General features: G+C 42.4%; 2 protein-coding genes across 2 annotated transcripts; both read right to left on the bottom strand.

The window, feature by feature from the left end:
- Positions 1-17,670: 17,670 nt before the first annotated feature.
- Positions 17,671-19,525, bottom strand: LOC108222130 (glucan endo-1,3-beta-glucosidase 14-like). Its single transcript, XM_017396034.2, has 3 exons — positions 19,303-19,525; positions 18,159-19,195; positions 17,671-17,922 (listed from the first exon to the last, which is right to left on the bottom strand). The coding sequence occupies exons 1-3, from the start codon at positions 19,400-19,402 to the stop codon at positions 17,833-17,835; spliced, it is 1,227 nt and encodes a 408-aa protein (XP_017251523.1). The 5' UTR covers positions 19,403-19,525; the 3' UTR covers positions 17,671-17,832.
- Positions 19,526-20,611: 1,086 nt separating this feature from the next.
- On the bottom strand, positions 20,612-22,200 carry LOC108220234 (uncharacterized). The gene is made up of 3 exons (XM_017393941.2): positions 21,757-22,200; positions 21,306-21,478; positions 20,612-20,953 (listed from the first exon to the last, which is right to left on the bottom strand). The coding sequence occupies exons 1-3, from the start codon at positions 22,183-22,185 to the stop codon at positions 20,803-20,805; spliced, it is 753 nt and encodes a 250-aa protein (XP_017249430.1). The 5' UTR covers positions 22,186-22,200; the 3' UTR covers positions 20,612-20,802.
- Between the last annotated feature and the right edge of the window lie 1,615 nt (positions 22,201-23,815).

Below are 23,815 nucleotides of genomic sequence, written 5' to 3'. Positions count from 1 at the left end.
TTGGAATACTCTTGCCAAGAAGTGTAATTTTTAGCTTTTGTTTTGTATCTCCCTCAAAGCAGCAACCAGGAGGATCTCATGATAAGCTTCAGGCCCATACTCTTAGGGTCATTTCCAAGAAATATATGATTATGCTAAAATGGAATTGTCTGAAGGAAGTTCCAGCAGAAATGAATCCACACTGACGCCAAAGTTGAAATGAAAGCATTCTTTAATAATAAAGCTTTGGATTACTCAAAGCACTGGAGCTCCCAGGACTGAGGAGGCTGAGTAGATTTTCTTTAACTTTTCTCTTTTGCTGAGAGTTGAACTTGAATATACAAATGCTTTTTTCTTTTTCTTTTTTTTGCCTTTGCCAATATGGTTCTGCAGCTTCTTCAAAACACTTGAAGTAAAGCAGAGCGAAGGTAACAATAGATGCCAAATAATTATTAGGAATTTAGCTAGATTTGAAATGTAGTTAGACATTTAAATGCATTAAAGATGATGCTTGCAGGAGTATAGAATGTTGTTATTTTGATAGAATGTGTACCAGACTTGCCTTTGCAAATTGATTTGTTCGGATTTATACAACTCTTTCCCAATATATCAGAGTATATCAGTGTCAACATGGATGCCATATAAACAATTAGCATTAATATGCATTTAAGATAAAAATGGACAGAGGTTCCGGTAGAAATGTGTTATTCCTGCTCACTTATTCTGAACATGTATAAAGATTCTGCATACATGTAGAGTTGTCGAAATGTGCACTTTAGTTATACTTTTAGAGTCTACTAATCATGTAAAGAATGAGGCCAGGACCAGATTAAAGCTCGGGTAAAGAATTTATCAGATTTTCATTAACAAGCAAATTTTCTAAATTATCTGTTCCGCCAAGTTAAGAGTAGTATGACAGACAAAAGTTAGGCAGTTAAGAAGTTTTAAAAATGAAATAATAACAGTGAGTTGCTCAAGTCCAGGCAGGAAGACTAAATTGGTCGACAACCGAAGAGAAGTAATAAACAGAAAATTAAACTGAAAAAGTCAAGAAGTATTTCTCCGTTAAGGCAATTGTAACACTAAATCAACATTGCAACTAATCACGAAGCTATTTTCTTATTTATGAATATAAACAATTTATCGGTCAATAACTATGAGTTAATTAGTCTCTGCAATTGCCAATATAAATCATAGCCTCAAAGACATAATGTAGGTGCTTTTTTACTAAAGCAAGTACATTGGATGCTTTTGATCTTACAATTGCCACTAAATCCCACTTAAGCACAAGTACGCAAATGAAAATAATTTCATTACAGGGACACATGAACAGAGGAGCTATTAACACTTGGAGCCACAGGGGTTCACTAATAATATTGCCGTATATAAAAGATGTACCTAGCGAAAGTATATACAAAAGAAGATACTGGTTTTGGATGGAAAAACATGTAAAGAAAGCAAAGATTTTGTGAGTGGGCAAAGAAATGGTAAATTTGTTATATACAAAACAAAAAATGATACGTAGAGCTAAATAATGTAGTAAGACTAAATAGTAAACGGGTGTATTGACAATGTTCAGAGACAATTAAGTGTGTGAAGTAGCAACATTGTGAAAGTGAACAGTGTGTGGAACTAAGCTGACAAGAGTCTACGTGCCAAACTTGTGCAATATCATGCAAAGTATAGTAAAAAACAAAACGTAGAAGAATCAGTGAAAATGCTCCAATATAAACGCAAGTGCAAAGGTAAAAGAATTAGTGAGCTGAGTTAAAATACTTTGACAGAAGCGGATTGTGGAATAAAAAGAGTAGTGTTGGTCCATTTGAATAGTACGTAAAAAGAAAATGGAGGCTAGAATAAGTCTATCAATGATGTGTTGGACAAAATATTGATAAATGTAATGAGCCTGGTACTGTAAAACACAATTTCAAGCCAGCCATAACAATAGCAGAAAAAGTTTAGCCTTTGGTACATGATTTAACAACACAGAAGAAGCCCAAGGCTGCCAAGTCAAGCATATATGTGAAGCTCCAGGAACGCTAAATTCATTGTATAGGCCATAGATAAATATATTTAGTAACATAACTAAAGCAAGCATTCTCAAAACTGATATTGTTGCTAGTATGAATTAGTGCTTGAGAGATACTAGGCATGGAGTTACGCATTTTCTTTGATAAATGTATATTTAAGCTCGCATAAAAGGAGGCACACAAATTTGACAAAGCTAAGCAGAGTAGTAGATGTAAACATCTTAAGAACATGAGAGTGATTTTGGTAATTGCAATTCTTTACTTAAAACATGAGCATTCATCATGTTGATGCTCTCGATATCTAATAATTGGCCTTGTAATTATTTAAAATCATACCTGAGATGTGGAACTCATTCGCACATTCCTTACCAGAATTTTTGAGTTTTCGGATTAAGATTTCCAGTACAGATGCAAAAGTGAGTCTTGAAGTTCACTATTTGGGCCGAGTTGAACTGCTGAGCCAAACTGAGTTGCCGAGTTAAGGCCATTTAGCGAGTCAGAACTGAGTTGCTGAGTCAAAAACCGAGTTGGACCGATGGTACTCCCTTTTGCTCAGATCTGCAATGATGCTTGCCAGGAAGCTTCAAAACAAAGACAAATCCTAAGGTGCGTGTTTCGACGACGCCAAAAAGCTTGATTTTGACCATACTTTTGGCAGATCTTTTCATCGCCCGTCTCGTGTTTGTGGGTGTGGCTTCTCGGTGTGATTTTCCTCCGACGCTTTGTAGCTCAGGGAAAAGGTCAGGGGAGGAACTTCCTCAAATCCCCCCCTTCCTGGCGCGCCAAATGATAAGGCCACTTTTGTATCTCCCGGGTGCCTCTTTACTGTTCTTCTTCTTCTCGTCGCGTGGTGCACCTGCTAGGGTAGTGTTCCTGCAAAACAACGCTCGATCGGTGGTGTTGTCCGATTCGCGCCTCCGGCGTGACAATCAGTCTTGGTTTTGTAAGAGAAGAGAATTAGATTAGAGATTTAGGCTTACCCGATTACTCTCTTGCTTCACCATTTATACCTGCTGGGCTGAGTGCGGTTCCTCATGGCATCACGTGATCTATGTCGTGCCCCCCGACTGAGAGGAGATGACGGGCGTCCAAGGCTCGATGTCCGCCTCAAGACCTCGGACAGCGGGCTGCGGGACAGCGGGCTGAGGGATGGGTGATGGAGTTGGCGGGTGTTCGCTGGTCTCTGGGGTGGATTCTCTTATATTTAAGGAGGCCCCTATCACCCAGTATTTGATTTGGTGTCTCCTGTTATTGTATGGGTGGATTCTACCATATTTGTTGTGTGGATGATGACTGTTTGTGTTTGAATAATTTTGTCCTTGTTATGCCTGTCTGGCTGATTGTTTGTTTGTCTTTCTTGTATGATAGTATATCCTCCTCAATCCATGGATGCGGAAGAACTAGCCATAGATTTGGATGATTCGACACTTGCCAGTTTTATGTCGAGTTATCCTCCAGTGCCTCGACATCTTCGTAAAAGGAAGGATGTCACGGAGGGTGGTGATCGGAGTGACGAAGTGGAGATTCTGGATGGAGATGCTGATGTAGCTGGGCTTGAGGAAGAACCAGGCGAAGAAAACGAGGATATGTTGGAGCCCGACCCTAGTGATGATATCTTGCTACGGATGCAACCGGGTCAGTCGGGTACGGGTCCGCTGGCTGCGGGGTCTAGTCATGGACGGCGTCGTTTGATGAAGAGGGGTGTACACGTGTCGTCCACCGAAAGTGAGGTGGACTTGTCGAGGGAGTCAGCATTGAATATTCCTGTAAGTTAGTTGACCTCTTATTTGGTTATAAATACTACCTACTGTAGGCATGATATTTGATGGCTATTTCCGAGGTGTTTTGTGTTTTTGGCTCCTGCGTAAATTTTTGTGTAGTTTGACTTTATTTGTTGCCTATTGTGCAGAGTGAGTCGATTCCGTTTGATGTTTTTGATTTAACCGGTAGTTTGAGTAACACTTCTGCCGATTTTTTCAAGGGTTTGTCAGGCGACACAGATCCTACAAAGGATTTACCTCCCGTGGATATGTCTGGGGATGGTGCAGTTAGTTTGGGTGAGGGGAAGAATGTGTCAGGGGCTGTTGATGCACCGTTGGGGGCGACGATAGAAGAGATTGATGCTGCGACCTTGGTGTCTGGAGAGAAACGTGGTGTAGATTGTGGCTTTGGTCGAGAGATTGCGGGAAAAAGGAAAATTGTTGACTGCGGGGGTGGAGTTGCAAAGCGTTCCAGATTGTCTGATGGGGCGGAGGGTAGTGCGATGGGTGTGCCTCGTTCCCGTCCGAAAAAGTTGGTGGCTTCTCGGAGTTTGGGGATGTCGAACCGTCGACAGGTACGACAGTCACAACAAGTCGTGTACTCAAGCTCATCCGAAGATGAGTACGAAGAAGATCCCGAGACTGGGGAAAAACGGAAGCGGGTTGGTTTTTTCTTCAGGACTGCGCCCCGTGAGGTCTTACCGGGTTTCTTGACGCGGGATGACCAATGGAAATTGGAAGGTTGTTCTATCCCGAAAAGATTGAAACGGGCCGAGCGTGCTGCGGGTTTGGTACGTTGACATATCTTGGTGTTATATGATTATATGTATTGATTGAGATATTGTCTTGCCGGATTACTAATTTTGTGTTTCTCGTTTGTGGTAGGTGACTGGGGAAATAAGTGGTTTGGCGGAGCTTTTGAAGGTCGAAATTGCCCGCAATCTAAGGATTCAAAAACGGAGGAAGGGTTTAGAGTTGGACTTGGAGCGCTTTAGGGAAGAAGCTGCTAAGGCCCTTGCGGATGAACGGGTTAAGCATCAGAGCGAGATCAATGAATTGCAACAAGAGAAGGATGATCTATCTGCTCAAATGCTTGCTTTGCAGGAAACTGTGAAGAGGTTGGAAGATGAGATTATTGTGGAACATTCTGCTAATTTGTCGTTGAAGTGCCTGAAGGATGAGTTGTTGGGAAAGCTTTCTGCAGCGGAAATCACTCGAACTGAGTTGGAAAAGCAGATGTCTGATATTAAAAGCGAGAATGACAGTTTGCGGTCTGCTTTAGCTGTCGTTCCCAGCCGTGAAGTGGTTGTTGCTGACTTTCGCGGTAGTGATGAGTATAAGAGGGAAGTTGTGGATGCTCGCGTGGCCGCTGTTGATGCGTACAAAGGCAGCGAAGAGTTTGATGAGGAGTTGAAGGCTGCTGTTGAGTGCGGGGTGTTAGATTTCAAGGCGAGTACTGAGTATGCGGGGGAATTGGCACGAGTGCAAGATGTTGCGCTTTCTCAGTTTAAGTCGAGTGCTGCCTTCAAGGAGGCCGTTGGGGTTGAGGCTGGTAAGATGTCCAAGCGGATAGTGGATTGCTGCCGCGAGTTTTTCAAAGGCGGTCTTCACCGCCCAACACAGGAATTCGGGGCTTTCTTCGTGGAGTTTGTTCGCCGCACCCGGGGTAGTGGATCTTCCGGGCAATCCCCTGGTGGTAGTGGTGCCCGTTCGTCCACCACTTGAAGTTGTGTGTGGATTTCGTACTGGTTATTTATTTTATTTTGCCTAGCGTTCTGAGAAACAGTGGGTTTTTTTTTTTTTTTCTGGTGTTGTATTTTGGTTAGACATTATTACGTTTGTCGTTGTATATGTGGTGAGCATGGATTAATTTGTGTGTCGCAGGGATTGGCGTTGCCTTTTTACTGCTGTAGGTGACTATGTGACTTTATTTAATATGAGTATTTTGCCATGTTTCTCGCACTTTGTCTTGTTGTGGTTTTGTGATATGTTGTCTGTGTTGTTGAATGAACTACTTGTTTATCATATGTCTGCGGGGAAGTGTTCCCTTTGCTTGCTTTGTGTGTAAGGCGTTGTCGTAATGTAGCGATTTGGCGGGTGTTGTGGTCCCGTATCATTTCGTTGAGTACTAATATATTAATGCTTTGTTCCTTATTGTTGCCCGGTAGAATGTCACCAACTATCGTACATTAATAGAGCGGGGATGTTATATATTAGTGCAAAAGAGTTGTACATCGATAGGGTTCTTTGACTTGCAACTACGAAAATGAAACTACTACATACGGGGGATATCGTGTTCATCAATCAAAAGCCAGGGGGGTGTTGTTCGTTCTCCGTTATGCGTAAAACTTGCGGAGCTTTTCCGCGTGCCACGTGTTGTTCACGTCAGATCCGTCAAGGCGCTTTAGTTTGTATGAACCTGGACAGCATATTTCTTGGATTCTGTACGGGCCTTCCCACTTGGGCATTAACTTGCCCGTGTGGCGGGGGTCGGATGCCTCTGTAGCCCGCAGTACCAAATCTCCCACTAAAAACGAGCGGGCTCGTGTTTTCTTTGCGAAATATTCTTTAGTCTTCTCTTTGTATTTTGTCATCTTGTCCACTGCTGCTTCTCGCGTCTCGTCGAGTAGTATCAGGTTTGTCATGAGGCCATTGTTATTGGTTTCTTCGTCGAAGTTGATCAATCGGTGGGAGGGTGAACCGATTTCTACGGGAAGGAGGGCTTCAGTGCCGAATGAAAGTTTGAATGGCGTCTCTTGAGTACTTGAGCGCGCTGTTGTTCTGTATGACCACAGAACACTTGATAACTCATCGGGCCACCTCTTCTTTAGTCCTTGCAGTCGCTTTTCCAAGCCTCGTACTATTATCCTGTTAGTAACCTCGACTTGCCCGTTGGTTTGGGGATGACACACGGAAGCCTTCTTATGTTTGATTCCCAGGTCCGAGAGGTATTTGCAGAATTTTCTGCCGATGAATTGGGTCCCGTTGTCAGAGATGAGTGTAACGGGTATCCCAAATCGGGTAACGATGTGGTCCTGCATGAATCTGATGGCATCTTCTTGGGTGATCGTCCTTAAAGCCTTGGCTTCGGCCCACTTTGTCATATAATCGATACCGACCATGACGTATTGGAGCTCATTTCTTGCTTTGGGGAATGGGCCCATGATGTCGATTCCCCATACTGCGAAGGGGATTGGAGATAAAATGGATGATGGGAGTGCGGGTGGTTGTCGCGGCACGTTAGCGAAGCGTTGGCAGTTTTCACACTTCTTAGTGAAAGTTTTACAATCGGCGGCCATTGTTGGCCAGAAGTACCCCTGTCGGATTATCTTGTGGGTCAATGCTTTTGCTCCCATGTGATCTCCGCAAATCCCTTCGTGGACTTCGCGCATGCAGTAGTTGGCTTCCTCTTGATCGATGCATTTGAGGATTGGTGCGTCAAAGCTTTTCTTGTAAAGGCAGTTATTTTCAATGAAGTAGCGGGATGCCTGTCGACGGACGCGGGTGGCCGCTTCCTTTTCTGCGGGCATCGTCCCGTCGGTCAGGAAATCAACAATTGGGGTCATCCATGTGGCGTCGCTCTGATGTACTTCCATAATTTGACGCCCTTCGATCGTTGCGGTCTGCAATGTTTCGAAGTATACCGAGGCGTCCAGATTCTCTCTTTCTGATACTGCTAATCGAGACAACAAGTCGGCCATGGAGTTGTCGCTTCGGTCAATCTGGTGCAATTCGTGACGTTGGAATTTTTCCAGGAGGGCGCGGGTAAGTGCTTGATAGCGGGTCAAGTTTTGGTCGTTGGTGGCGTATTCCCCCGTTGATTGTCGAACTACTATCTGCGAATCACTGAAGATGATCAAGCGCCCGACTTGTAGATATGTTGCTAACGTCAAGCCCGCAATCAGTGCTTCGTACTCAGCCTGGTTGTTGGTTGTTTTGAAACTGAACCTGATGGCTTGCATGATTTGAAAACCTGTAGGGCTGATAAGGATCACTCCTGCTCCGCATCTCTCCCTTGTCGCTGATCCATCGACGAAAAGTTTCCAGCTTTGGGTGTTGTTCTCGATCTCGGGGCCATCTGCCCGGCTATCAACCTCGGTCTCTGGGGAGCATTCTGTGACAAAATCTATCAGCGCTTGACTTTTAATTGCTTTCCTCGGGACGTAGTTGATGGTGAACTGACTGAGTTCTACTGCCCAATTTATAAGTCTTCCCGAGATGTCTGACTTGTTGAGGAGTTTCTTCAGTGGTTGGTTTGTGACCACTGTAATGTCCCGTCCCTGAAAATAGTGTCGTAATTTGCGGCTAGCCATGACCAGCGCGTAAGCAAATTTTTGAATGGGGGGATATCGGGTCTCCGGGTCTTTGAGCACTTGACTGACGTAATACACAGGCTGTTGTCCGTTGTCGCCTTCTTTGACGAGGACTGCACCTACCGCTTTATCAGAAACTGCAAGGTAAACGGAAAGTCCCTCGGATGGTGATGCCGTTACTAAGAGCGGGGGTGATGCCAGGTATGCTTTGAGGTTTTGGAACGCTTCTTGGCATTCTGTCGTCCATTCTAACTTCTTGGTAGTGGCGGCCCCCTTCAGGGTGGCGAAGAAAGGTAAGCAACGATCAGCCAACCTCGGGATAAACCTCCTGAGTGCTGCGAGGCTGCCTGTTAACCGTTGGATTTCCTTTGTTGTCTTCGGCGGTTGCATGTCCAAGATGGCTTGAATCTTCTCTGGATTGGCTTCTATTCCTCTTTCGCTGATCAGGTAACCCAAGAATTTTCCGGCACCCAAGGCGAACGTACATTTACCCGGGTTCAACTTCATGTTACTCGCGCGTAGCTTGTCGAAGCACTCCTGGAGATCTGCTAGGTGGGTGTCGACTTGCATGGATTTGACGATCATGTCGTCGACATATACTTCCATGTTGCGGCCCAGTTGATCTGCGAACACCTTGTTCATCATTCTTTGGTAGGTTGCTCCCGCATTTATGAGGCCAAAAGGCATCACTTTGTAGCAATATATGCCCCTATGCGTGATGAACGATGTTTTCTCCCTGTCTTGGGGGGCCATCTTTATCTGGTTATATCCTGAAAAAGCGTCCATGAAGCTAAGCATGAGATGTCCCGCGGTGGCATCGATGAGTTGATCTATTGACGGTAATGGGAAGGGATCGCGGGGACAGGCAGCGTTGAGGTCCGTGTAATCTACGCATACCCGCCACTTGCCGTTAGCTTTCTTTACTAGCACGACATTAGCTATCCATTCCGGGTATGTCACTTCACATATAAGGTCCGCCTCTAGCATCTTATCTATCTCTTCATCTATAGCCTTCTGCCGCTCCGGGGCGAAATTCCGACGCTTTTGAATTTTGGGCTTCGCCGCAGGCCGCACGTTGAGTTTATGCAGGGCAATGGAATCTTGGAGGCCCGGCATGTCTTTCGGGCTCCATGCGAACACATCGGCATACTCCCGCAGGAGTTTGGTTAGCCCATCTTTCAAAACTGCATCGAGGCTTGCCCCTATGTTGATCGTGCGGTCTTTATCGCCAGGTATCAGCTCAATCGTCTCGGTCGCTGCGGCAGGTGCCAAGGTTATGGTGTTGGCGCGTGAGATGCAGCTTTTCAGTAAGGGGTTGACTCGGGGGTCTGGGTCTTCCGATTCTTCCACCATCTGGACTTCTTTTCTTTTCTTGGGCCCGCCGTCGTGATCTCTGTGGTTTTCGGTTCGGTTTCTCTTTCGGGCATCTGCCTTTGCCCTTTTTATGTTTCTGGGTTCAGTTTCCGCTATTGCCATGGCGGACCCGTAACACATCCGCGCTGCTACAGTATCTCCTTTGCACTCTCCTATTCCCCGCGGGGTCGGGAACTTCATCTTGAGGTGCGTGATCGAAGTTATGGCCCGTAGTGCGGCTGTCGCGGGCCTTCCTAGAATTATGTTGTAGGCGGAAGGTGTATTGACTATATGGTATTTGATGACTTTCGTCGTAGTTCTGGGAGGCGTTCCAAATTGTGTCGGGATTTTAACTGTCCCTACAACAGGGACTGAACTGTGATCGAAACCGTATAGAGGCTTTCCCGCCGGGTGTGGTTCGAGGTTGTACCCTTCCAACTTCATACGTTCCCAACAATGAGTAAACATCAAATCCACCGATGACCCGCTATCTACGAGTACCTTTTTGATAACATTGTCCATGACTTCGATATTGATGACTAAGGCCTCCTTGTGGTCCGGGTTTATCCCTTCGAAATCAGCGTTTGAGAATGTGATCGAGTCATCCTTGCCTGACTGTTGGCTGATGGAGAATACTTCATCATAAGTCGTCCTTTGGGGTGACTGTGATCCCCCAATGACCACATTGATGACGTTCTTGTTCTTTTCGTTTGGCCTGTCTCCCGCTGTCCTTGCTACCTCTCCCGTCATCTGTCGAGGAAGATACTGGTTGATATGTCCCTGTCGTAGTAAACGCTCTAGGAAGTGCTTTAACGAGTTACAGCTCTCCGTGGTATGCCCGTGTGTTCCATGGTAGTCGCAGTGTTTAGACGTGTCTCTATCAGTTGCCGATGTCCACATAGGAGGGGGTTCTGCGTAGAAGGGTTTGTTCCGTATTTCTTTGAGAATATCTTCCCGCGGCATGCTGAACACTGTGAAATGGGGTTCTGGACGTTTCTCGCGCCTGTCAGGTGGCGGGGGTGGCGGTAGTGCCAGGCGGGTTTTGTCTATTATTGGCATGGTCGCGGCTTTCTCTGTTGTTTCCCCGGTAGACCGTGTATTTGTATGCTCCACATAGCGGGGTGTAGTGTCGTGTGTTCTCTGGTACGAAATTCTTTCGCTATGGAATTGGTGTTGCACTGGAGCTTGTGGGGTCCTGGTTTGTTTCAGAACTTTCATGGTCTCTGCCTCCGTGATGAACCTTGTGGCCAGGGCATATGCTTTGGATAGTGTGTTCGGGCGTTGGTTCATCAATTCGCAGATGTATTTCTCACATTCGTACGGGTTTAAACCTCTCTTGAGGTGTATCAATGCCTCTGTTTCGTTCACAACTTCTACTTTGTCTACAGCCTGCTTAAAGCGTTTGAGATAGCTCTGCAAATCTTCTCTATCGCCCTGGCGGATAGATTCTAGGTATATTGTGTGGACTTCATGTGGCTTATTAGTGCGGAATCGGGACAAAAACAATCTTTTGAAGTCTTCCCAGGTGTCTATGGTTCGTCCGGGAAGCCTATTAAACCATCGTTGCGCATTCCCTTTGAGGCTGGTTGCGAAGAAACGGCAACTGGTGAGGTCCTTGTAGTCATAGAACTTGCTCAGCTGATCAAACTGGTTGAGGTGGTCTTCCGGGTCTCCTTCCCCGTTGTAGGCGTCGACGTTGGGGTGCTTGAGGTGTCTTTGCTTCCTTTCATTTTCTAACCTTTTCGTGAAAGGTGATTCTCCCGCCGCGGCGGCTACTTCTCCTTCTACTCTTCTTTTGAGGTCGTCTATGGTTCGGAGGAGATCACTCTGATTTCCCGCCTCTTGTTTTTTCTGGGGTGACTTTTCTTTGTAGTGCCTTCGTTTTCGTGGTCCGTCGTCTCGGCGTTCCTCTCGCTCCCTTCTTTCTACCTTCCTCCTCTCGGTCTCCCTGAATTCGTGATAAGCTTTCCATGTTTCCTCACGGTGGTGATCCCCGCCGTGTCGTGAGTGCGAGGTGTTCTGTGAGGATCCCAAACGGGAGAATATTGAATGTTCTCGGTCGTCCTCTCTGTCGTTCCTTTGGGAAGAAGTTTTCCTCTCTGTCTTCAGTGAATTCCCGCTAGCCCCATGTTGTCTCCTTTTTAGATGGGTAACGGTGTCTCTCAAATCCTCGGAGTGTTGTGACGCGGATCCCCTGCGCGTCGCATGGTTTGAAGAGTTTTCCGGCGATGGAGTGGCAGTGTGGCCGTCGCTGGGCTGGTCTCTTCGGTTGGCCCTCCTGGGTGGGGTATCTCTGTTGTTATTTCCCTCTTCTTCGGGTCGGTCGCTTGAAGCTCTTGAGGATGTCATCGGGGTTATCTCTTCTTTCGTCTAGAGGATCCGTGGTTCGGGGTAGGAGTTTCCGTACACCGACCCCTGTCCTGGCGCGCCAAATGATAAGTCCTCCTCTATTCCTTGACTTTTCCTCCTCCTAGGCTCTTCCTGTTTCAAGGGATGATGCAGCTGGTGGTATGAGTGGGGGATCTGCAAAACAATGCCAAACCGGGGTTTGTCACCGGAAAGCACCTCCGGCGTGACAATTAGTAATGATCTCTGGAATAATAGGTGTGGGGTTTATTTCGCGTACCTCTTTCATCTCCTCCTCCTTCCTTATATATCCATGCAGCATGTGGGGAGAGTTGGCTTCCTCGAGTTCACGTGCGTCCTTGTCCCCTTTGTCTCTTGGGCACGTGAGTGTCTTTTGTGTCCCTGTCAGCTCATTCGTCTTGCTGATGTCATCTTGCTGACTTTGGAAAATGCCACGTGTAGTAGGGTTTTTGGGGTCCTTATCAAGTATACAGCCACTCCACAAGACCTGACGTAGAATAAGCAGCTCGTGCTAAGCTATGAGCCACAATATTCGCAGACCTATGCGCAAACACAACTAACACTTCATCAAAGTGTTTAAGAATATCAATACAATCTTCAACCATCGCATGAAAATAAGTTTTTCCCTTGACTCCATTAACTGCATCAACTAGAAGCTTTGCATCGCATTCAAAGATGCACTTAGTTCTCCTCCATTCCTTTGTCCAACTCAAAGCTTCTCTCAGACTTATAGCTTCTGCTTCCCGCGGTTGGAATCTGCCATGTACTATATTGCTCCTGGAACGAATAAAGTTACCCCATTCGTCTCGAACTACACATCCTACACCCACCTGGTCTGATCCTTGCATGCACGCTGCATCTGTGTTGATCTTGACCCAGCCTGCAGGTGGTTTACACCACTTACGCTCCGGTACATGTTGCTGTGTTGTTCTGGTTTGCAACTCCTCCCTAGCGCGCTGCCACTCCGTTAGCATACTGCATGCCTTTGATCGTACGCCAAAGCTTGATGTACTAACATGATTCCAAACCCAGTTATTTCTCCTCTGCCAAAGATTCCAGCAAATCAAACTCACCATCAGAACCTGCTCTTTGCGACCTATCTGGAAGATCCTTTGCATGACTGTAAAGACCGTTTCATTTGGCCAGACCACAACGAGGTTACTGAGTCCTGCGTTGTTCCACACTTCTCGAGCAAAGCTACACTGGAATAGTACATGAATATCATCCTCCACACTTACTTGACACCAGGAACACTGCGTATGCACATTAACATTCTTCCCAACTAGTGCATTAGCCGTAGGTAAAACATTACGACAAGCTCGCCATATCAAGTTTAGTACTTTGCCGGGCAGTTGCAGACCCCATAATTTCCTCCAGAATAACCTATTCAAGCATTCTGTTTCTCCTCTTAATTTCCTATAACAACTTCTAACAGTGAACTCCCCTTTATCTTCTAGCAACCAGAACCATGAGTCTTCCCTCCCTTTTCTTGACAGTGGAATTTGTCGAACCAAATCAATATCCCTTTTATTTAAAATATCATTTAGAATATCTTCATCCCAACCCTCCTGGTTCTCATCAAATAGACTTTGCACCATCACATGATGTAACTCGTTTGGAAGCTCCGTAGTCAGAAAACCATTCTGTGAGCAAGGTAACCATGGAACTTGCCATATCTTAGTACTAAGACCATCACCAATGCGACGTCTACATCCCTGTCGAACAACATCTTGTGCCTCTAATATACTTCTCCATACATAGCTTGGATTTGATCCAAGTTTAGCATTTAAAAAATCTATTTGTGGGTAGTATCGTGCACTCATTAACTGGGTAACAAGAGGATTTGCATTATTTACTAATCTCCATGCTTGCTTCGCCAACATCGCCACATTAAAACTCCGTAACTTCTTAAACCCTAACCCACCATCTTCTTTAATTGCACAAAGTCGATCCCATGACATCCACTTAATACCCCTACTCGATCTACCATTTCCCCACCAAAAAGCATTCATCGTTTTTTCAATTCCTTCACACACCGCCAACGGGATGAGAAACAGATTCATCCAGAAATTTGGAATTACCTGAGCCGCTGTTTTAATCAAAGTTACTTTTCCAGCTTTTGACAAAGACTGATTTTGCCACCCTTGGAGCTTTTGTTGAACTCTTTCTAACAGGAAAGAGAACGTTGCATTCTTTCTTCTCCCTAATATCATGGGCATCCCCAAGTATTTCCCTGGATTTTGTTGCTCACGAACTCCCAGCTGATGAAAAACATCCTCTTTACACCCTGGACTCGTATTTGGAGAAAAAGTGATAGCTGACTTTGCATAATTTATTTTCTGCCCTGAAATCGCTTCATATCTATTCAGAATCTGTTTCATTACACCAGCTTCACCTCCTGTTGCTTTAAAAAAGAAGTAGCAATCGTCCGCGAAAAAAAGGTGTGATATAGTAGGTGCTCCTCGTGCAATAGTACATCCATGTAAAAGACCAGCATCCTCATTTTGTCTAATAATAGAACTTAACCCCTCCGCACACATAATATATATATATGGTGATATGGGGTCTTTTTAATCGTCAATTTTGTTGGTGATTTTTAATATTATACATGTTAAAATATAACTCCTTATCTGGCTGGGATAATCGCAGTTTGAACTTAATTCTTTGTTATATTTGTTTAAAAGAGTTGTAAATCAGACTTATGAGTTGAGGATTCTAATCTTTTTAATGATTTTTTCGTATTTTGAAAATTTATTTTACAAAAATATACATGATCATTTAAGGATAATTATAACAATTGATTATTTTATATTCATAATTTTACATCCAATAATTTATAAATATTAATAAATTTATCAAACTGACAACTAAAAAATATTTATCATTTAATTTTTAAAATATTAAATAAATACTTTTTTAGAACTATATAAGCCAAACACATCAATAATATTACTATGGTTGAATGATTATAAATATGAGATGGAAGATGGAGTTGTCTATAATATGATATAATATCATTATCGGTTTGGCTAGTGTGTGCCCATGGGCACATGCTAAACGCGGAAATTTTTGTATTTGGGGGATTTTGATTGGTGTGGTTGGTGTATTTGCAGGGGGGTCCACATGAGATAGGAGCCAATCAAAATGATCCAAGCACAAAATTTTCCGCGCTTAGCATGTGCCCATGGGCACATCATAGAAAAACCGTATCACTATTAATCGCAAAACTTGGGATTCGTAACCTCTTCCAATAAACCTCCTTCGAAACAAGCAACAACCGAAGAAGCACAAGAAAATTTTAAAATGCGAGATCACAATTCGTCTATGTTAATTATACTTCTAATTCAAGAAATCCTTTGTGTGGTGTACACTAGGATATCTACGATCCGCTTAGCGTGACAGATCGGTAACCAAACTTATGGTACTTGTGAGCTTTGACGTGACTTTTGCCTGTGTTACATATGGTCAAGCCTTCACCCCAGCTTAAACACATAAATTATTAGGAAATAAATTTAATTTTAGCGGGTAATATATTTTTGACCCGGGTTAGGCAACGCCGAGCTTTCGAATCGCTTACCGAGTCATTTCGTTAACTACGGAGGATATGTGGTGTGATGTGATGAATTCTCGGCACTACTACGGACCTCCATCCTATTTTAACTATTTTTGATTTTTTTACACAAAATGTTAAAAAAAATCACATTTAAACATAATTGTTCTTTATATAATTTATATCAAATAAAAGTTTAAAATTTAAAATTTTATTTAATATAAAAATTAAATTTTTTTATTGAGTATAAATGTTATTTTTCAACACCTCAATATACCTGTGAGAGTTAGAATTAAAATGCTCAACATAGACACTTGCTTGTTCTAACAAAACAGGTTTCATTAGTCATTACTGTAAAAAGACATATACTTGTTCAAATAAGGAAAAGATTACTATTAACACAAAGATTTATACTTGTTGTAGCAAGTTGTGAAAATATTCAACCAAATTGTCCATGACGATCTGTTATATTCAAGTGGTCCTATGATTGAGATTGACAAAATATATCAACCACCAATTATGTGTCAACTTATTCCGTTTTTCCTTGTAAAAACAAGAGAGAAGAAATTATAGCTTGGGAGTTGGGAGCAAGAATTATAAATAGATTTTATTTCTAAAACATAATTTAAGATCTATAGAAAATGACGTATTAAATTATTTTATCAAACTTTTATATGGCTAAAAATTTCACTATATATATTTTTATTAAAATTTCAAAAGTAAGAAATACAAATTTATTTTACACTTTACATTTTATTTAAAACAAAATAATATGTAAAAAAAGAACCTAGGAGGGAATACTAATTTTATATTTGGTCTAAATTTACAAGAAACCCAAAAGAACTCGGGCACTAATATTTCGAATTGATATACATTTATAAAGTCATTTTCTTATCTGACCAAACTTTTATTAGTAATAATAGAATGAAGCAAAGAATAAAAAAGCATTTTCTCATTTTCTTTAATCGTGCACCACTGCTTTATTAATTCACTTCGTGTGCCACACATTTGTGGACATTTCTAGTTTCGTGTATTTATTATTATTAACTAACTTTGGTTGAGAATGTTGTTTAATAATTCTTTATCAGCCTTTTATCACTTTGTTATTAATTTTGTGAAAATTGTACCTAATACATATACTTATGGAATGCTGATACGACGCAATTATCCAATTTCTTCGAGGTGTTCAGCTTATATGGTACTCCCTTCGTCCCAATAGTTAGTTATGTTAGTCTTTTTCATGCATTTTAAGGCTCCTATAAACTATACATACATTATATATATATTTTTAAAAATTCTTGGAAATGAATTTGAAGTTTAAACTTTTATTAAAAAAAAGTCAAAAATATTTTATAAAACTATATTTTATGAGAGTCTTAAAATACGTTTAAACAGTGCGTCGTAACATAAACATATGTAACCATCCAAGGACTTCTGCCTTTAACAACTCGTCATACTCTTTTATGATTCGAGAACACTTTTTATGTTACTTTCAATTGAGTGCGGAAAAATAATTATTTAATGATTGTCTGTACATCAGATTCGTAAAATCGATCAAAGCACAAAAGCTATTATATTCAGTTCTTTTTTCTATTTTACTAGCTTGCTGCGACTCAATTTGTGTTTTGCAAAATTGATGTAAAATGTGGTTTACTGATTTGTAAATCTGAGACCGTGACCACTTTTTAAAAGCCTGATATAATACTCCCTCTGTTTTTTTTATATGTCATTTTTGATTTGGGCACTTTAGGTGCGTTGATCGGCTAGCAAAAATTATTATTTTTAATTGATTTTTTTTGTAAATTAAAATTTTGGTTATATATTTTTATTCAGAAAAAGAAAATTTCAAAAATAATACATTCAACTACCCGGTCAAAACACTTAAAAGTGTGTGCCAAAAATTCAAACGCCATATATTAAAAAACAGAGGGAGTATTACTCATAAATATGTGAAATTTGAGCAACATCCACTAATTTAAATTTCAGGACAAATTTTAGCTACCAAAATCATGTTAAAAAAAACTGAGAATCGAAATTAATCGGCAGCTTCAGAATTTATTAAAAGATTTTACAATAAATCAGGTATTTTTAGTTAAATAAAAAATAATCAATAAATTGATAAAATGTCTTTTAAAGATTGATGTGGGATTTATCAATAATCAGAAATCTTTAAAATACCAAACAAATATAATTTATTCTGATATTTATTGGAGTATATTTTTATCCAAAGTAGCAGCTAAATAATTTTATCGCAGCAGCCATGTTTATGGGTCTCAGCCCAGTCTATGTTTATTGGGCCTGCTGCTTAATAACAAAAATGAAGATACAAGAACATTTCTTATTGCTAGAAGAAGTAAGCTAAAATGAATTTGTATAAATTATCTTTACAAGTTTCTGGAAACATCCGTTCAATTTACATGAATACAAGAATGTGTATAATAGAACTAATGAAACATGAAGCTAGCCAGGCAGATCAATTTTTACATCATTAACAGAAGCACAGCAACAGAACAGCTCGCATAAATCATCAATGATAAGGAAGATCCAAGCAGACCCTGAAGACCATTCCCCTGCAAAATGTTCAAACGAAAAACATTAAAAATGTGAGCATGCATGACGAATGACCTCTTGGGCAGATGATATTTCCGTGACTCATTTTACTGGATGTCGAGTGCTCGAATCTCGTCTTTAGTTTTTAAAAAAAGACCAAGTAAACATTCTTGACCTTGAGTCTAAGTGTTTGAATCTTGTCTTTAATTTTTTTTAAAAGGCCAAGTAAACATTCTAACACACAAGTAAAACAAACCTTGATTGATATGAAAGATGATGAGGCTGAAGAAGGCACAAGTCCAGTGAACCCGATATCGTAAGCAGTGCTTCCGTCGGCCTTAAATAATCCAAAGTTTCTCTCAGAGGTTGGACCTGGCTTCAGATTTTCATTGAACAATGCAAAAACATAGGCCTTCACTGGAGTCTTTGGTCTGGCAGGAGTGCCCTTCTTTTTCAGTAGTTTTTTACGCAGATTGCTGTTGTATGTTTTCGCGTTTTTAACACTAGCACCAACTTCATTGGCATCACCACGCGACGCCCAGCCTGTTTCTGAAACAATAACCTCTGTTTTACCAAATCCAGCTTTGTCTAATGCAGCATAGGCTGCATCTATCTGAGCATCAAACATGTTGTCGTAATGCAGCTTAGACTTTGAGTCGTAAACCCCTTTATTTTTCTTGAAAAGGGCGTATTTGATATCAATGGTCACAGGGTCACTGATGTAGGCGAGGAAAGGGTAAATGTTCATGTAAAAAGGGCTATGAATTTGGGAGAAGAATTGCAGAAGTGGTCTCATGTATGGAAGAACAGTGTCCTTAAAAACACCATCAGATGGAGGGTAAGAATCTGCGAAAACTGCTGCAGAATGTGGGCTTGAAACTTCAATCTCTTTGGCTAAATTCAATCTTTCGAGGGCACTGTAAACATTTTTAACTGCAGGCAGCAACGCTTCCATGAGTCCTTGATCACCGCTTCCCAGTATCTCATTTCCAACAGCTACTCCTCGAATTCTTGTGCCAGGAACAAATGCTTCTACGTTCTCTTTGACCCAAGCTATTGCACGATCCTCGCTTGCACCAACGTCTTTCACAAGCCCGTTATTGAGTCCTATAATGATCTCAATTCCTGACCCTTTAAAGGCCTGGAGAACAGAATGGTCTGAATCATAAATTCTGACATTCCTGATTTTTGCTGCCTTTAAGAGAGTGACTACGCTCTCAGGTGCTGGGATATTATCCGCGAGCCTCCCATAATTTACTCCATAAGTACCTACAAATGCATCGACCACTGAATCTGCAAACAAAATCAACAACATATAGATGAGCATTACAAAAGAAAAAGTTACACCACGTCGATGTGTGAACTAAAGTTTGAAGTTTATTAGGACAGAAAGTGCATACGAGGAAAGGCGATTGAGAATGTAACGAAAAACCATAAGAGAAAAGAAGTAGAGAAGGCCATTTGCTTGATCTTCAAACTAAGTGCAGAGGACAGCTTCATTTGTAGACAAGATGAATCAAGATTTCGAAACTGTTTTTGATCATTGCAGGCAATGCTTTAGTTAAGGTATGTGGAAGATTCCAAAGCAAAAACCAGAAAATGAATTTGCTTCAGACTAGATCCCTAAGGTAAGTTAACTAAATTTTGGTTAGAAAGTTTGGAATAGATTCTGACTTTTCGAAATCTTTCTCCATCTCAAAGTATACCTTTCCACTTTCCGTTTTTGGCTAAAGATTATGTGATCTTCATCTTTCTTTTTGCAGAGGTTTCCCAAATGGAGGAGGTACACTTCAAGTATCATTCCATGAAAATCATCGAGAGTTCAAGATGTCGGGTATGAGGAGCATTCAGATTATACGAGGAACATACGCCTTCAAAGCTGTTTCTGGTCTCGACGAAGCCACTTTTTCGGGTAGCTTCCTATGCAGAATGCTATTAGGAAAATGCTTGATATCCCAAAAATTGTTCCCACTTTTTTTTCTAAAAGCTAGTCGGTGACGTATCATTGGCTCTCCTTATACTAATAATAATGGACCTCCCGTATACATATAAACCATTTAATTAAAATCAGCTATCCGTCTCCCACATTATTTGAAGAAAAATTAGGAAACAGAATTTGGGATAAATAGCATTAGTCAAGCTACTATATGTCTTAGGAGTATTGTTTATGAAATCTGAATATGTAAATATTCGCCAGTAAATGGTTGAACATCATTCATAGATCTTACAGTATGAAGATCTACAGGATGCATTATTATCAGCACTCTCATGTGCCAAGCAGCCAAACCCATACCCATTATCAAATCGACTAATCGCCATTTGTACAGTAAATCACTGCGAACTAGTCTACCAGAAGTCCTTGTAAAATTGAACTTTGCCCGTGTCATGTTCAACTAACTTTTGTAAGATCATCAGCATAAACATTGAATCTGCAGCAACTAGCCCACTTGGGTGTTTGAAAAACAAGGAAGGCCATTCACATGAATTAAGTCTGGCATACATTTGACAATCTGAGCACTAAAACTCCAGAACTCGATGAAACAAACTACAGAACCAAGACAGAGTTCCACGGGGTATAATGAATCATATCAATTTCTTGGATCTCACAAATAAGGCACAAATAATTATACGAGTGTGTTATGGAGTAGTTTCCTAGATCGGAACCTCTGTATCGACCAACAGAGCTATAATAACCATATACACCAGATATGCCATTGAAACTAACATTTATTTATAATATGCACTATGCAGTCACAAGTCAAAATTTTATTCCAGCTTATATTACAAGAGAAGGTGAAACCTGCTAACATATTAGTTCCTAAGTTAATAGTACCATGCGTCCATGCCTCGCTACTAATCTGGTGGATTTCAACGCTAGTAATCAGCATATACTAGACTACTTAGGTTGCGGTTACCCTCATCCAACCAGAAGATCCATCAAAGAGGTTTGGCCCTGATTCACAAAGATTCTTTGCCTTGTCATTTTCTTCTTCCTCATCCTCATCCTCTTCAGCATCCCAAAGGAACCGAGCATATGAAGCTAGAACAAAGCTGCATGCATAATCAACAAACTTTATTATACGAAATCCTCACAGGCCTTGTCAAAGTTTCAAAATACAGGATTTTATTCATATCCACGTTCTCACAAATATTCATCAACCATGTCAAAAATCTTCAAATACTCGATATTTTAACAAAGGGGCATACTGGATTCTCAGAAAAAAACATTAGGAGTATTAAGTAGCAAGAGCAAGACTGATTGTTTTAAAATTCTATTACATATGAATCACAAACAATATATCCTTTTGTGCAACAAATTTTCATGTGATTGTAAAAAAAAATCAAATCTTCCATGATTGAAGTTAGTAAAGCATAAGTTATTAAAAGGAGCTTTGTCTAATACCAGTCATCGGGATCACTTTTGACAGCCTGATCAAAATAAGTTTCAGCACGCTGAGCATCTTTATGCGTTTGCCAAATAAGATCAGCATAGAGTGACAAAACACTGGCATCATTTGGGTTAGCAAGAATTGCTCTCCCACAATATTCCTCTGCTTTAACATAATCCCCTCTTACCTGTTCAAAAAATCATTCAATCAAATACAATCCAATCTAGTTACACACAATCCCAACATCCATACCGAATTACATGGTCTACTGACACACCGTAAAATGCTAGAGGTCCCAGAATTTTTATACCGTGTCAGTGGACCATGTAAGCTAAATATCTCGGGATCTCTAGCATCATTTGACGCATAAACTCCATGAATTAAACTAATCAAACATAAAATCTGCATCTAATCATAATTATCACTAAGAAGCTTAGAAATGAAGGAAAATTACGAAACGAATACCTCTTTGAGGAATTTAGCATAATTCGAAAGCAAGAGAGAATTGCCAGGATTAGCTTGTATCAAACTATTGTAATAAACATCAATAGCATCAAGGCCCGACCCGGATTCAAACCCATCTCCATTCCCACCGCTACTGACCCGCTTTCCGCAACCACCGCCATCATCGCCGGAGCCACCACCCACCACCAGCGTCTGCAAACCTCTCTCGTTCTTCACAATCTCCTCACACGCATTTTCTTCATCACCCGCAACTTTGGAGCTCCATGGCAGCTTCTCGGGTTTCTTGGGCTTGGGAATATGCGAAGATTTCGGGGAGGATTTGGAGGTCTTGGGGATGGATCGGGTGGGAGAGTCGGAGGATGATGAGAAGGAAATGGATCGGGTTCGGGAGAGGTGGGTGTTATGCCCAAAATTCAACATGAACTTCATTGATGGGCTAGGCCCGTATAAAAGATGAAGATATGGACTTACGCAATGAAGATTGGGCTCGACAATATGTAGGCGCGCCCACATATCTGACCACGTCCAGAAGAATCTCTAATAAGGGCGCGCTTTAGGTGGAAAACTATTTTGGGCCGACATATTCAAGATTGGGCTGGATCACATGATAGGCCGCGCCCACTTGCTAGGGCGCGTCCACATGCTAGGCCGCGCCCACTTGCCAGGGCGCGTCCACATGCTAGGCCGCTTTAATGCCAGGGCGCGTCCACATGCCAGGTCGCGCCCACTTGCCAGGACGCGTCCACATGCCAGGCCGCGCCCACTTGCCAGGCCGCGACCACATGTCTGGCCGCTCCCACATGTCTGGCTGCGCCCACATCCCAGGCCGCGTCCACATGATGTCAGGCCGCGCCCACATGTCAGGCCGTGGCCACATGCCAGGCCGCGTCCACATGATGTCAGGCCGCGTCCACATGCCAGGCCGCGTCCACATATCAAGCCGTGTCCACATATCTGACAGCAACTACATATCTGACCGTACCCAGAAGGACCTCCATGAGGGCGCGCCCTGATTGGAGGGAGAAGACACATCTCAGCTTTATAAGAAAATGATTTATATGAAGACCGACTTCATGGGCCAGGCCCACAAAAGAAGACTTGGTTGGGCCAGAAGAATCAAGATCAACCCGATTTAGAAGTGACCCTGTAGAAAGATAGGGCGCGCCCTATCTTTGGGCGCGCCATCTTGCCGAAGACAGTTCAGTTAGCAATGGTTCAGAAGGACAGAAGGAGATGCTTTTGTTTAGGGGGACGCCCTTAAACATAAGTAAATCCAACTGTTGAACTGTAGAAGGCCCTACCTTGTAGTCTGAGGAGTTGTCCTCCTTGGGAGGTGGAGGTAGAATAGAAGACGCGCCCTGAAAGGCTCTACCTCTGTAGTCTGGCGGGTTGTCCCTGTCGGGGAGTGGAGTAGTGTCCATGCATTTGGGGTAAGCCTTGGGTGCTCGAGAGTCTGCAAGGCCCAAGGCTAGGCCTCATCGTATTGGGCCCCTTTCGGGAGGAAGATTCTAGAAGAGGAGGCCCAGTCCACATGGGTCTCTTAGGAGAAAGAACTACGTGCCGGCTTGATCCTCTATAAATAGGGGTACGTAGGCAGATTGTAGGCATCGATCATTCTTGAGAGCTATTCCAGTTAGCAATCTTGAACCCTTTGCTTACAATTGCAGCCGTCTCCATAACAAACAACCAACCACTTCCTATATTCTCGCCAACAAGAATCTTGATCCACGCCGCGAACCTCATCTTTGTTAACCTACCAGTTTTCTCCGTTAACAAATTGGCGCTAGAAGGAGGGGTAGTTCAAGATTTTCCATCAAGGAGAAAGATGTCGAACCACGGCGAAAGAACGCCCGACGGGAACCAGCACCCCGATCCTAGATCCAGTGGAGACAACATTGGAAAGACAAGCAACACCGATGGACGGACGACATCACGGTCGGGGACACCCCCCAGGAACAGGCAATTGTGATAACAGATGGAGACAACGTCAGTCTACGACCGCCGATCGCCTGGTCGCCGCCAATCATGGTGAGTACCGATGAATTATCTAAGAAGTCTG

This window comes from Daucus carota, chromosome 5 (assembly GCF_001625215.2).
Source record: "Daucus carota subsp. sativus chromosome 5, DH1 v3.0, whole genome shotgun sequence".
Taxonomy (NCBI): Eukaryota; Viridiplantae; Streptophyta; class Magnoliopsida; order Apiales; family Apiaceae; genus Daucus; species Daucus carota.
Note: the sequence above shows the minus strand (reverse complement) of the source record. Positions and strands in the feature narration are given on the sequence as shown.

Excerpts from the sequence above, each read along its gene's own strand:
- LOC108222130 (XM_017396034.2), bottom strand. The coding sequence starts at position 19,402 with ATGAAGCTGTCCTCTGCACTTAGTTTGAAGATCAAGCAAATGGCCTTC. Across the intron at positions 19,196-19,302 it reads ATTCTCAATCGCCTTTCCTC|ATTCAGTGGTCGATGCATTT; the intron begins GTATGCACTTTC and ends TTTTGTTTGCAG. Across the intron at positions 17,923-18,158 it reads CATCTTTCATATCAATCAAG|GGGAATGGTCTTCAGGGTCT; the intron begins GTTTGTTTTACT and ends AACATTTTGCAG.
- LOC108220234 (XM_017393941.2), bottom strand. The coding sequence starts at position 22,185 with ATGAAGTTCATGTTGAATTTTGGGCATAACACCCACCTCTCCCGAACC. Across the intron at positions 21,479-21,756 it reads ATGCTAAATTCCTCAAAGAG|GTAAGAGGGGATTATGTTAA; the intron begins GTATTCGTTTCG and ends TTTTTTGAACAG. Across the intron at positions 20,954-21,305 it reads AAAAGTGATCCCGATGACTG|CTTTGTTCTAGCTTCATATG; the intron begins GTATTAGACAAA and ends TTATGCATGCAG.